We start from the raw sequence: 13,990 nt of genomic DNA, 5'->3' as shown, positions 1-13,990 counted from the left end.
GGAGTATCTCACACCAAGTTCCTATTTATTTTATTACAAATATATACAAACGGGATGTAGCATTCAATCCATTGTATGGTTTCAATTTTATCAACTTGCATTTTTTATTGTTTCCCTGATGTTCAAGTTTGGAGACTTTTCTAAGTATCATTATAGATAAATATCAAGTCCTAACTAGTGCAGCCAGCATCACTGTAGCCAAAGTGAGCAGACCATGTAAGTCATGCACTAAAGAATTTTATCTCCTAGTGCTATACACACGTCACCTGCTTAATTAATGTATGTGAAATAGAGAGAGAGAGAGATCATTCCAAGGTCATCTAATAGGTAAGAGATATGAAAGACCAAGAAACATGCTATCTACACAAAAACAAGGGACAGGATCAATGGCTCATCTTTTCCCCAACATATCTTGTATCCACAGTATTGAGTGGACATGGTGGTGGGAACGCCTCCTATGACTGCTGGGATGAGCCCTGTACCTACTTTGCATCACCTCCAGGCAGAGAGATGCCAACCGTCCCACAAGTTAGACGCCTGGTTTACTCACTTTCTCAGGCTTGGTGCTAGGCTTCTGAACTACACAGATGCACACAATGTTTACCCTCAGCCATGAGGACAGAATGGAATTTTGTGAAATGAGAAGCAGGATGGTGGCTGAGTTTGGGGTGGTGCCTGGTCCTGTCTCGAAGGAGGAGTCCGGGCGCTGGTTGCAGGTAGGATCAATTCAAGGACACGTGTGCACCCACGAGGCAGGAGGGGGTGTGCCTTTGTGCCCAAGCTGCAGGCACAGGACGGAAAGGTGGAGAAGAACTCCTCAGGGTCAAGGGTAGGGGGGCACCAGTCTCACTGAGAAGCACCTTGGGAATTTGTCTGGGTCTGAGGGTTGCACCTCACCCCATCCACACGAACACCCACAAGCGTGACGATCATTGGTGGGGCTGGTTTGGCAAATGGCAGAATGTGCCTCCCCAGCTTCCGGCGGGGGGACTGTGCACTATCTCTTCAGCATGGACTATGGAGAAGCCAGGGCCATGTTCAGATGTGCCGTCTGGCTCTTTCAGAACATTTTCCAGAGCTTCTGTGACTGCTTAATCCCTGCCATTTAGCACGATGGCTGACACATAAAGATGTCCCATAAATGTTTGTTGAATGAATACATTCAAATTTCCATAGCAATGGCTTAAAAATAAGTCAGTCAGTGCCCTTTATAAATTGATTCTGCAGCAACCATTTATTGATGGTGTACAATGAGAGAGCCTGTGCTAATTTCTGGGACCACACCGAGTACATCTGGCCCCTTGAGAAATCACCACGCACAAAGACAAACGCCCGCCAATCAAACCTTCAGACAATTCCACAAAACAAGAATGGGAGAAGCCACATCCTTCCCTAGCGGTCATCACCCCCAAGGTAACATGAATATCATCCCACTCACACCTCTCATGTGGTTTGTTCCCTGCTGTAAACTGTAGCAGCTCATGTGATCTGTACCCAATCTCCTTAGAAAAGCCTCCCTTTTACTACATTCTGATTATTTCTTTAAACAACTCATTTCAAAAAGGAAATCAACTTGCTCAGTGAATTTTAATTGAGCAGCTATTATGTTTTGACACTGCGGAGGGAATAAAAAGGCTTAAACCTACAGGAGTTTATATTTTAATGATTTAGTTTTTATACAGGAGGTTTCACCTGCAATGATAAAAGAAATACAATAGAAATTCAATTTTGTAAAATACATGCTAATATTGGGTATTAAAAAAAATTCCCATAGGACCTAACACTATGTTGGGGTCCTGGTGGTCTGTTTTTGTTCCCTGATTTTACATTTGTGTGTCTATATCCCCAAATCCAATACAAGCTCAGAGAGAAGGAGGACCCTGTCGACTTTTTTTCTTTCATCTTTTTAGTTCCTAGTTCTTTGCCCAGTCCAGAGTAGGCACCCAAGGAGACACAATTGCAAATGAATAAAAGGTACTCACACAGGTCCAATACAGCCCTTGTTTGAATACATATGCAATGTTTAAGGCAAACTGCAAACAGAGCAGAACTGGATCTCACGTCCCCTACTTTTCAATCAAGAGCCCTCTCTGTTTTGGAAGATACAGAAAATATGCAGGAAGATGAACTCTGATCAGAGCACAGGAAGAAAGACATCTGTAAGTTATTCTCTCTCTCCTGTCCCTTCTCCTTCTGTTCAAATCCCTTCATACCGCCATGGTTTCTATTTCTCTAATTTTATGATGTCAGGGGATAGATTAAGTCTTATTAGAGGAAAAGACAAAAAAGATTTATTTCACATCTTTATGAAATTTTAAAATTTAAAAAATGATGTTTTTCTCAACACTAAAAAGCATGATCATCAACCAAGTTCATTTTTTCACTATTTCTCAAGGAGTTCATGCCCTCAGGATTTTTTCTATACTTAATTTTTTAAATGTTTATCTAAAAATGAGTATATATTAGATTTCTGCTTTTCCAGACAGCTGATGGAGAATCTTTTAATATCTCAATATTCATTATTTCAATAAATGCTTATATGTATTTTAAATCTTGAGTCTGTCATCTGTATATATGTATATATTAACAGTCTACAGAAAGTGCAATTTTTAATAACTTGAACTCTATTCATTATCTACATACAAAAGCCCCAAATAAATTTAACTTCACTAAAAAATACTTGTTTCTCAAGTGACAACAATAAAATGATATGAACTCCACATTTTTTAGATCTAAAATGAATAAACTTATCATACTAAATGCTTAAGAAGAAAATATCTCCCTGGATTTCAACCAGCCCTGAATAGACCCCCCTGCAGCTCTGAGAAGGGCTGGTACAGTGACACACGTGCTGCCACCAAAGCCACCATCAGGGGGATAGTATTTGCTCTCAGTTCAGTATCGTTCAAGGGCTGTCAAAGTTACTATATTTCCTGTTCTACTGTCTTAAGAGTATTTTTAAAGCTATTATTTAACTTAGGGACAAAGCAATGATTTTTATTTCAAATTCACTTCTTCTTTAGAAAGAAAATTAGCAGCATGGACTCATTTGAATTAAAAAAATTTCTCCTTGAACCGTATGTTTTGAATTAAAAAGTCACTTTCTGTTAGAATTCTGTTAGAATCCGGATGGTCCTTTACAAACTTTCATCCACGGTGTGAATATTTAGAGTTAAAACACAAATAAAATATCTTTATGTCTGTGGTTAAAGTAGGCCTTTCATGCTTTTATTCACCTAAGGAATAGTAAAAGGCAATATTGTTTTGCTCAACATCCAAACTTATAAAAAAATCTTTTAAAATTGTACATGGCTGGCAGTCTCTGAGCTTGTGCACCTTTATGTTTCAGTCCGAGCACAGTCTACTAGAAAGAGAGCATGTTTCCTTTAAGGACACAAAGATTCCACAGCCATAAGCCAAATGCAGGAGGAGCATCTGTTCCAGACAGGGATGAGTGAGCGCAGCCAGACGTGGGGGTAGAGGAGGTCAAAATCTATTTTGCTGACGTTTCTGTCACGTTTATTAAATTGGACTTTTCCAAAAGCAATTAAACTTTTAGGAAATGTTGCATTCATTTTTAAGAGAGGACACCTGTGTACTTCCGATGGACTTTGATAAAATAGTTTTAAAATCAATTATTGGTGTCCTAGGTGTACACTGTGAGCTACTTTATCATGATTCCAAAGTCCTGCTTCTGAGAAACAGAACCGCCCCACTTTTTGTTTGATTTTAACAGAGAAAGTATTTGACTTGGGCTCCAGTTTCAGAGAACTGGGTCCCCCTCTGTCCTATTTACATGCCATATTTGAGAAATCACCTAAGACATTATACAATGATGAGGCAGATCTTCTGCCTATCGGTGGTAGGAAACAAGAATTAGAGATTTCATCTCAAATAAATGGAGTGGCAAAGATTAATTAAATCTGTAAAAGTCTCCAAAGCACATCTTAGTTGAAGTATTTAAAGGAACACTTTCTATTATGTGCGATCACCTGGCAGCCCTGAGCTAACATCTGGATGTAAGAGTCACCTCTGTATAGTAGAGAGTCCAGAAAGGAAGGATGGCTAATATATTCTGAGCAATATTAGCTGTATTTATCATTCAAATGGTGAAACATCAGCAGAAAGAAGCTTCAATCTCTTTTGTGAGAAAGTTCTCTGTGGGCACCATTATAAAAGCGCTTAGTGGAATGGATGTAACCAGATTTTAGCTAAAGTGAACAGGTAATTACACCGGAAATGATAACTGTCCTAGTCCACCTTTTGTTTACACACCAGCTTCTCTCTCCAGTCCTGGGAGGTTTTGATAGTAGCCGGTGTGGACATGAGCTGGAACTTTTTAGCTGCAGGGCACAGCCCCTGTGACTATTCACATTGGGGCTGTGTTAGTAGGTATACAAGCAGGACTGCTCTGTCTGCCTTCTCTGCATCAAAGCAGCCACATGAAGCCACCTCCAGTCCTGTGATTTTACGTGAACACAGCTTAAAAAAAGCTTTTAAAATTTCATCTCTTAGGGATTAAAAAAAAAATGGTCTTAAAATCTAAAAGTCACCTGATATGTCTCTTCCATCTTAAATGCTACTCTTTATCATTATAAGTGTCCCATTTATTGGACACTATTTCTTAATCAAGCATAAAATGCCCTCTTTAGTATGAATATAAAAGTTATATTACCTGCTTGCTACTTTTTGAGATTTAAAAATTTTTTAACATTAACTTGATAATTTTCATAATTTAAAACAGATGATAGTGAATTTGTGTGTGTGTGTGTGTGTGTGTGTTTTATGACACAAAGGGACACTTACTAGCTGCTTTCTTACCAGAAACCAGATACTAGTTGTATTCATTCCCCATCCATGAAATAATAAAATGAAATTATTTTGCTACTCTTCATAGTTAATACCTGTAACTATAATAAAAGATGACTAAATGTCCACAGTGTATGGAGAGAACTCAGGCACTCAGATTAACTCTTTATTTTCAAATATTTATCATTCTTAAGAAAAAAATCAGCTGTCTTTGCAAGTGGCCAAGTTTATTTTGGGGAAAATTACTGATAGCTTAAAAAGCAAACATTTCCACTTCTAGGTTGCCATTTCTTGGATATGGTTCCTGGGAAAATGGATTCACTCACAAATCTGTGGATGGAGGTTTAGGGCTCTCAGAGATACATTTGCTGTGATGTTGCTTAAACATCAGGAAATCAGAGGCAATAGCCCCCGTCCCCATTCCTTTTAAATAAAATAAACAGGGAAATAAAATTTTAATCACCCAAGAGGGATGTTTGGAACCAAAGCAGTCACATATGCAAGTACAAGAGTCTAGGTTTTAAATTTCTCAGTGTGCCCTCCCCTTCTGTTTCTGGAAGTCCCACAGAAGGGTATCAGATTCACATGTGGATCAAGAATTAAGCAGGCGTTTTCCCCTCTTTCTGAAAGTAATGTCCCTTTCTTTGATAGTGATACATTCTTAAGGGAATTATAATATATTAATAGTGAGGAATAAACAATTATTTTTGCATAATCCAGTATTTCACAGCATGTATTTCAGTGCAGGAGAACCATTTAACTGAAAAGACGGGTTAATTTGGCTTCACTATTTACAGAGACTCGACAACACGAAACAGGTCTTTGCTGCGCTCAGGCAGTACATGGCTGTGTGGCTTTTTCTCGTGATGTATAAGCTCATGGATACGCTAACACTCAATAGTTTGACTATTTTGTGAAGCACATCGTGCTTTTCATATTTCACTTGACATTCACCTTGTTTTCTTTATTCAGTTTAGTAATGGCTAAAATAAGTGCTTTTAAAATCTTGCTTATCATGTGAAAATTTATCCTTTTAGAAATCTTGTTTGCTAGTAATTAAGAGCTCCATTACCAGTGCAGCATTTAGAGATAATATTTTTAAATGATGAAGAACAGAGTAGTATAATTATTTTTGGGTTTATGAGTTGTTCAAAACTGTCCATATTACAAAAACACTGCTTTCATTTTCTAGCATTTTAGAAAAAGAAGCAGGCAGACATAAAAAATGCTCAAATGTTTCCACTGTCTTCACTCTGTATATATGTATATAGGTATACACACACAACTACAAACATCTACGGTTTTTAAATTGAACACTGAATGCTTTCAGAGCATAAGTTGTCTCTCCATGCCTCAAGAAAAGAAAAATGCAATTTCCTTATTCTACATTTCCTTACATAATGCTCTTCTGGGACAGCACTTCTGCAATAACCGAATCACCACTATTTAGCTATGGATACGTGAATCTCGTATTTTTATTCTAAATTCAAGTTCACTCATCATATCTAATGCCCTTGAAGCAATCTCAAATTACTGCTATTACATGGGTCACTAGAAACCAGAAGTACTAATACAAATTTTAAAAAGAGAAAGGAAGAAGCCCTCACATAATTAGAGGATGGCGAACAGTTTCATCAATTTAATTTTATCACCTAATCCAGCCCTTCCTCTGGAGCTGTGGGTGAGCGAGGCAAGCGGTGAGCACGGATGCTCGGCTGTGATGCAGGAGTAAGTCCCCAGCAGCCAGGATGAGACCCGCCAGCTACTCTGCCGCCGCGGGGGCTGAGAGCCACGGGCCTCCCACCTTCATCCTTGGCCCATCTTTGTATTTCATTAGCTTTGCACGGAATTCCATTTCACAACAAGCCTGTGTCTGCAGTCCATCTGCTCTACTTATCCTGTTCCTTTTGCCAACTTTTTATCTGCATTTCCCCACGTTCAGCAACCGGCCACTCCTACCTCCTCATGATTCATCAGCTTACTTCTGCAGAGATTTACCCGTGTGTTAGCTTCCAAAATTCACCCTCAATTTTCTAAAACTCTGTGTAACTGATCCCCCTGGAACAGTACGTGAAATTCAAGCATTAACTTAGTTTGCTGTCAAATGCCTCAAAAAGACAGGTGGTGTGTTGATGCTGAATTCAAGGGGACCGAGTTACCAAATGATTGTTTCTACAGCATTTAAAATAGTTCTCCAAAGTTCCCTCCCTTTCTCTGTTTTAATGATTGACGCACTTCACTTAAAACCTTGTCTTCCTGTTTACCTCCTGGAACCAACTGAATTAGTATCAGTACCCAATCCATTTCCTAATATGTTTGTATTGAAAGAGCAATCTTTTTTTATTTCCAGAAATTTCAGTCATTTTATACATTGTATATACTCATGGGTCAAATGTTAAAAACATTTTATTCACAAAATTCATTTCACGCCAACACACAGCTTCTTTTTGGAAAACTACTCTCACCAAAGAAAGATCAAGAGAAACAAAAGAGAATACATATACTATTTTAATAATTAAAAATACACCTATGAAATTCCTCAGGCATATTACCCTGGAGGTATCCAACGGTCCAGAGATTAACTGATAAAAATTTAAGTGACTTACCTTTATATACTACACTATTTTGATGATGCTGCCTCTTGTGCTACCTGCTTGAGTTGATACTAATTTAAGAACCCTTCAACCTTTGCCTTTATTATTTAGGGTTAAAATATATACCTTTTACAATATTCACACATTCAATTCTTTTGTAATACAGGCAGACATTTCTCTAATACAACCACATAACAGACGTGGTTGTGTGCAATCACCCCACATAATTTCACCACTGTAAAGCAGAGCACAGTCTCCTAGAATTCTCCGAGAGAAATGAGCTAAGTGGCTATTTTGTGTGGGCAGGCAGCAGTCAACTCTCCTAAACTACAAGAGCTGCCAGGGTTTTCTGAAAGTCTTTGCATGAAATAGAAGCAGAATAAACTGACGGGTCTCACATGTTACAGGGGAGGTGAACACTCCTTAACCACATGTGTAAAAAAAAAAAAACCCTGCCTTTTCACAGATTTTTTTTAACTGCCTGTTTTTTTCCCATAAAAACGTCAAAATTTGACATTTCTTGTTTGTACAGAAAACGTAAAACATTTATAAATAATTTCTAAGGTAAAGTCCCAACTAAAAAATAACACATGGAGAGAAATGGACAGCATTGGGTCCTAATAAAATAACAAGAGGATTGGTGGGTGGGGAGGTTTGCTCAGTATCCTTTTGAAAGTTTTTCTGAGAGACAAATGCAGGTCTCGGCTAGGTAATACCCAAAGTCATATTCTGTGACTAAGTTTTATTTTTATTTTTTACTTTTAACGATATAAACTACTTTCTGTGTGGTATGGTGACTAAAAAATACCTCCTACAGGAAAAAATTTTACGTCCGAGACTCTGGATCATAGTTAATAATAATGGGAGTATGGTATCAATTCTACACTTATACTGTAGCGACGGAGTTTTTATTTCGGAGCCCATAGATTTTGACAATAAAAAGCATAATAAAGAAATCATAACAAAGCCACTTTTAGAGAATACATATAGCAAGCCAATAGCACTTCGGCTGACAGCTCCAGGAAACTAAAAGTTATGATGCAGCTTCAAAATGACTCTTGTTCATCAGAACAGGTGGAAATATACTTGTCATTGGCCAAAAAAATGAACATTTATTTTAATTTATTTATTCACATACAAAAAGAACTCCTTCTTTGTGCTCACAATCAGTGGCTTTAGCTAGTACTAAGTAGAGCCTTACCAAAATTCCTTAACAGCCACCCATGCACGTGTGGATTTTAAATTGTGACAAATATAGAGCTTTATTATTAGATAAGCTTAAAAGCTGAGGCTGTGCTATTCAATTACTGTTATTAAGATTCATGAATATTAGAACATAATTTAAATTCACTATTGTCCTGATAGAAGAGGGAAGAAAAGCATCCGTAATAACTGGGAATTATATACAAACTGATTTATTCCCAGGAAAACGCAAATAAAGATTTGAAGTGCTCTGTCATTGCTGTTTTCTTTTCGTTTGACCACACACACTTACACTGTTAACTTTCCCCTAAAAAGTGAATACTTAGCGGTTTGATTTGACTCATAGACCATGATAAGCTGTCGGCAGATGCCATAGGAAATTTCACCCCGCGGATAAATTTACGCATAACAGGAATTAGCACACACATCCTGATTACCCTTTCCCACTTCAGTTTTTGGCTATAAAAATTAAGAGACTTGGTATATTGAAAACAAAGCATATATATATTTCATATAAAATTCATTCTGAATTGTCATAGTTAAGTTTATAGCCAATGAAGTCCTCCTTCAGATTTTCTTGTCTTCCTTTCCGAAATCAAATGCCTTATAAGCTGGCATGACTGACTTTTAAAGGTACAAAAAATGAATTTGGAGAAAGGCACAAATGTTCATCAGCTTATATTTTCTTTCTATAGGTTTTGCTTTATTGTAAAATATTATTCCAGGCTTTTCAATTTTAAATATACTAAATAAAAAGACTGGAAAATAAGAACTCTTGAAGTACACAAGAGAACGTTTCCTTTTTATCTCTTTTAAAAGTTATATTCATTATTAAATTCTGTGATTTTTTTCAATATCATTGTCACTTTCTGTTAGCATTATTTTTGGAAGACATTAACAGATCTGTTTCAGAGTGAAATTTTCAGGTAACAAAGTGAATAGCTGGCATTCATTTTAGCAGCTCAAGAGTTAAACTAGAATGACAGAATCACCCCCTTTGACACCGAAGGCTCTGAAACCTTCCTGGGAAGTTGTCGCCTTGCTCCCTGCCACCCTGACATACAAACATAATTAACGACTGTGTGCTATTGGCATTTATGTCTTCAAACCGCCCGGCTAATTTCTATTATTGGAAGAAGTCGGGAAGGACTCGGGGACTGTTTGAGAGCAGTTAGGAAAAGATGGGGCAGAAGTCCTCTTGGGAGAGGACTTACAACTTCAACCACATCTAACTCTGCACGCTCCAGCAGAGAAACCGGAAAATCTGATACATTTTAGTTGTGTCTTTTCAACTGTTCTTTATGGCTCTCTGGTCACTTAAAAAAAAAAACAACAAAAAAAACGCCTTATTTCAAATAATAAGAACTGAACTTTCTCCTGCAGACTCATGATAAGGAGCTGCTGATAACAAGTTCCTCTCTGGGGAAGAGCTGGCAGCCCTGGAAGACTCCTTCCACCCTCCCGTGGAAGGGACACCGGCTAGGATGACATTTCAAGACCGGCCTCCTCCGTGGAGCTGGGCCGGCTGTGCACCAGCCCCTGTGGGAGCCCTGGGCTACTGATGGGACCAACTTCAGGTGGCTCCTCTCCAAACAGATCGGGAACCAGGCACAGACACGATGGTGTGTCAGGAGCAACCTGTCATCGGCTGCTTTTTCTCCTTCTCTGGTTTGCAGTTTTTCTCACCTCTAACAAGCTGTAATGCCTGTTTCTCTTTTCATGTATTAATTTCTGCTTATTCCCCCCAGATAAGCCCTGTTTCTCTCTGCAGGTCCCCGTGCTTACAAAACAACGGGTACCACTCTAAATAGAAACTGTCAGCCAACGAAGGGACGCTGTTTCCCGGGTTTGCCCACTCCTTCCTCCAAGACAGTTTGCATGGAAAAGCTGGCACGAGGTCCCGTCCCTCGTTCTTAGGGATGCTGGCTGAAGAGAGGGTTTCCTTTGGTCCCCGAGCTAACGTTGCCTCTGCGAGGGTCAGAGGCAGTGCCGGTGGCCAGCGGCCAGGGAGTGCGAGTCCAGGGAGGGCCCATACTCCAGTCAAAGGAACAGCCCCGTCCTCAGCCCCTCTCCTCTGCCTTTTGCTGAGCCCTCTGCTCCGTTGGTTCGCCACCCTCTCTGGGCTTGCGGAAGCCCCGGCATTTACAAAGGGATCTGAACTCCAGAGCCGAGCGCTCTGCTTTGTACCGACCGACATCCCACCAGCATCCTGAAGTGAAGCTGCTGGAAACTGGCAAAGCCCACAGACAAGAGGAGGCGGCGCAGCGCGGAGAGTTCGCGGCAGACGGCGCAGAAAACCGGCTCCTTACCTTTGCGCTTGGACCTCCTCCTCCTCCTCCGCTTGGACTTGCATTTCAGTTGACTGCTCAGCCCTCCGGACCCTCTGCTGGTCCCCAAGACCGATGCCATGGCTGGGACCCAGTAAGTGGAACAGGGCAGGAATCCTTTCTTAAACAATTTCACCTTTCCTGCTCTTGTCGCCCGCCGCCGCCGTCGCCGGTAGATGCGTCTGCAAATCAGGGAGCAGGTTCACTTTTTAGGACTGAGCACTCAAGCGCTCCCGCCCGCCCTCCTCTCTAATTGTTCTCTGTCACTTGTTTCCAGCTGGGCTGAGAGCCGCGATCTAAGCTCCAGTGCCAAAGCGCTCTAGGGCCGGAGGGACCGCGAAGGAAAGGTGCGCCCGGCCCAGGCCCCCCCCCACCTCCTCTTCCCCCTCTTCCTGCCCCGGCAGCCTCTCTTGATCCGGGCTCCAAACGCAGGGCTCTACTTTGGCACCTCTGCTAGTTGTTTGGCACCAGCCACTTTGAAGCCAATCACGCAGGGAGCTTGTCTATTTGCTGCTGCAAAGTCTAATTAGATCCAATCACAACTGTCTGCTGGCTCTGACATCAGCACCACCAGCCCTGTGCATGCCCTGTCAGCTTGCAAACTCAGCTCCCATTTGGACGGATGGAGCTGCCCAGGACCCGTGGAGAGGGAAGGAGATTGCACAGGAGGGAGGGAACAGGCAGGCTGAGCCAGCTTCTCAGGGAGAAGCCTGAGGGGCAGCTTGCAGAGGAATCTACCCCAGATCCAGGCTTCCTGCTCAGACCAAAGGGACAGGGCATTACCCCTCTGTGCGCTCAGAAAGATGCAGAGACTGTATCTCCAACCAAACAGTTTTTAACTAGTGAATCCGTTATAATGCTTGTGCGTCAAGGGGAAAGTCTCTCTCTAAGAAATACCAAGCTCTCACTTCCTCAGAAAGGGGCTAAGGTTTGCAGTTCCCCGGGAGACAGCCTCTTAGGGGTATTCATTTTTCAGAAACTGCATGTTTGTCTGTTTGCTTGTTTTGCTTCTTCCTTCATATCCCTTGGCTGTTACCTCTGCACAAGAGAAATACTGCATAAAGACGTAGGTGTTCGGATCTGAGTCTGATTTTTAAAGCGAGGGATTTCAGTAGGTTGCTCTATTTAGGGAACAATGAAATGAAAGGCAGAGAGGGCTTTCATCTAATAGTTTTATTGCCAAATGTAACATTCGGAAGAAAGTAATATTTACAAGGAGATGGATTGCAAATTGAACTAGTTTTGAACAGTTTTTTCAGGGTTATCCTATTTTTTCAAGACTATGCTTATGCAACCTTAAACATCTAAAGTAAAATATAAAAAGGAAAGTAATCCAGCCATCGTCATTGCATTCTGCATTTAAATCACATAAGCTATTAATTATAATAGTAACGGTTTGGGAAAAAATCCACTCTAAAAGTCATTAGCATTAACACGATGATGTGAAAATGGCACACAAATACTTCTATTTCCTACTTCACATACACCATTTTCAAGCTCCTTGTGGACCTAGAAATTTCCAGATAATTTTCTATGAGGTAACAATACTCTCTCTAAGGAACGCTGGAAGCAATCAGGATGTTGGGATATGTTGCTATGTGGTGAGCTGCTGGATCCTGGCTCAGTTCTCACTGAAGAGAGGGAGCGAGGAGGGCATCTGATTTCAAATCCTAACCCCACTGCTCTGACTTTGGGCAAGTGATGTAAACTATGCCTCAGTTTCCTCATCTGTGAAATGGGGGTAATCACAAAGCTGCCTCTCAGGTTCATTCATCCTTGAGAATCAGTATAAACAGTGACTGGTGCATACTAATCACTTTATGATTATTTAGTAAATCAATCCAATAAATAATTTTGAAAGAATGAGCACATTATTACAGGTCGGGCTCAGAAAGCAGGGGCTTGTGTATTTTCCATTTAGGAGTTTAACTGTCTGGCTCATTTCAGGCTGATAAATGCAGTCACACCAGGGTCCCTCTATGTGCCAGGTTCAGCCATTTCCTTCCACCGACAACACAGCTCAATGCTGCTGCTAATTTCTAGAGAATGCTGGAAAAGCGCACTGCCCGCCTACTTACTCTCTGTGGCATGAAAGGTATTGGAGAGCATCAACTGTTATCTGGAAACACAGTTGTAGGACTCCCCCTGTGGAACCTCTGAGCTTCCACAATACACCTGTACTAACCCAGAGTTTCCCTATGTAGGCTTTTGCCAAAGACCAGTCCCTGAGTTCAGAAGCCAAGGGAAAATGCTTTGGGGAGAAATACAAACAGCTGCACCTTCCAGCCTGTCTGCATTGATCAGGGCCCCCTCGCATCCCATCATCAAAGATGCTGCCTACGAGGCGCTGGTGTACTGGATCCCCTTTGTTGGAGAGTGGGTGTGGCTATCGGAGAATCCAGCTTCCAACCTTGGGGAGGGGGCTGGTCAAGGCAGCAAAATCTAAAACTGGACTTCAACACTTAGTTTAAATCCTGATTTGAAACTTGGTCAAGATCAAAATCTTGGCTAATCTTTACCTTTCTTAAAGTTCCCTCCAATTTGGTTATTTTGGGGGTATAATTTATGCAAAGGTTATTTTTGCATAGATAGGTGCTATTTTCTGTTTTTTATTTATTTTGCATAAGATCATGCATAATAGGTAAGGCAGGGTACACTAAGGCCCAGCAGCAGCAATGAAGTTGTATCTCCTTGGAGGAAAGGCTTTTGAACAGGAGGCTCAGGATCACACACTTTTTGACGCAGGACGGCAGGAAGTGATCAGTGCTCACAGGCTTCCTATGAGCCTTTTTTGCCTTCTATCTGTTTCTAGATCACTTCAGCACAGCTTGGCAACTTAAAACGCTGCACAGAAGTTGGAAGAGGATCGGGCGCCCAAGTCACCCTACTGGCCATCAGGAGATGTTGCTGGTGTGTGTCTTCAGCCCGTCTGAGCCAGAACAAAGAGCTGGGAGTGGGGGGCCCCAGCAGGCTGGGGGCTGCCCAGACAGTCACATGTGACCCACATGTATCTGTGCGGGGGAGCTGGACAAGGACAAAAGGGAGGGCTGGCAGAGC

General features: G+C 41.1%; 1 protein-coding gene across 1 annotated transcript in view; it reads right to left on the bottom strand.

Annotated features, from left to right (window-relative positions):
- ADARB2 (adenosine deaminase RNA specific B2 (inactive)) overlaps positions 1–11,391 on the bottom strand; it is a 364,795-nt gene extending 353,404 nt beyond the window's left edge. Inside the window, exon 1 of the mRNA XM_004278379.3 lies at positions 10,916–11,391. Coding sequence (XP_004278427.1) covers positions 10,916–11,015 — 100 coding nt within the window. The 5' untranslated portion in view covers positions 11,016–11,391. The remainder of the gene's footprint in view (positions 1–10,915) is intronic.
- Between the last annotated feature and the right edge of the window lie 2,599 nt (positions 11,392–13,990).

Source organism: Orcinus orca, chromosome 2 (assembly GCF_937001465.1).
Source record: "Orcinus orca chromosome 2, mOrcOrc1.1, whole genome shotgun sequence".
NCBI lineage: Eukaryota > Metazoa > Chordata > Mammalia > Artiodactyla > Delphinidae > Orcinus > Orcinus orca.
This window is presented reverse-complemented; position numbering and strand designations above follow the sequence as displayed.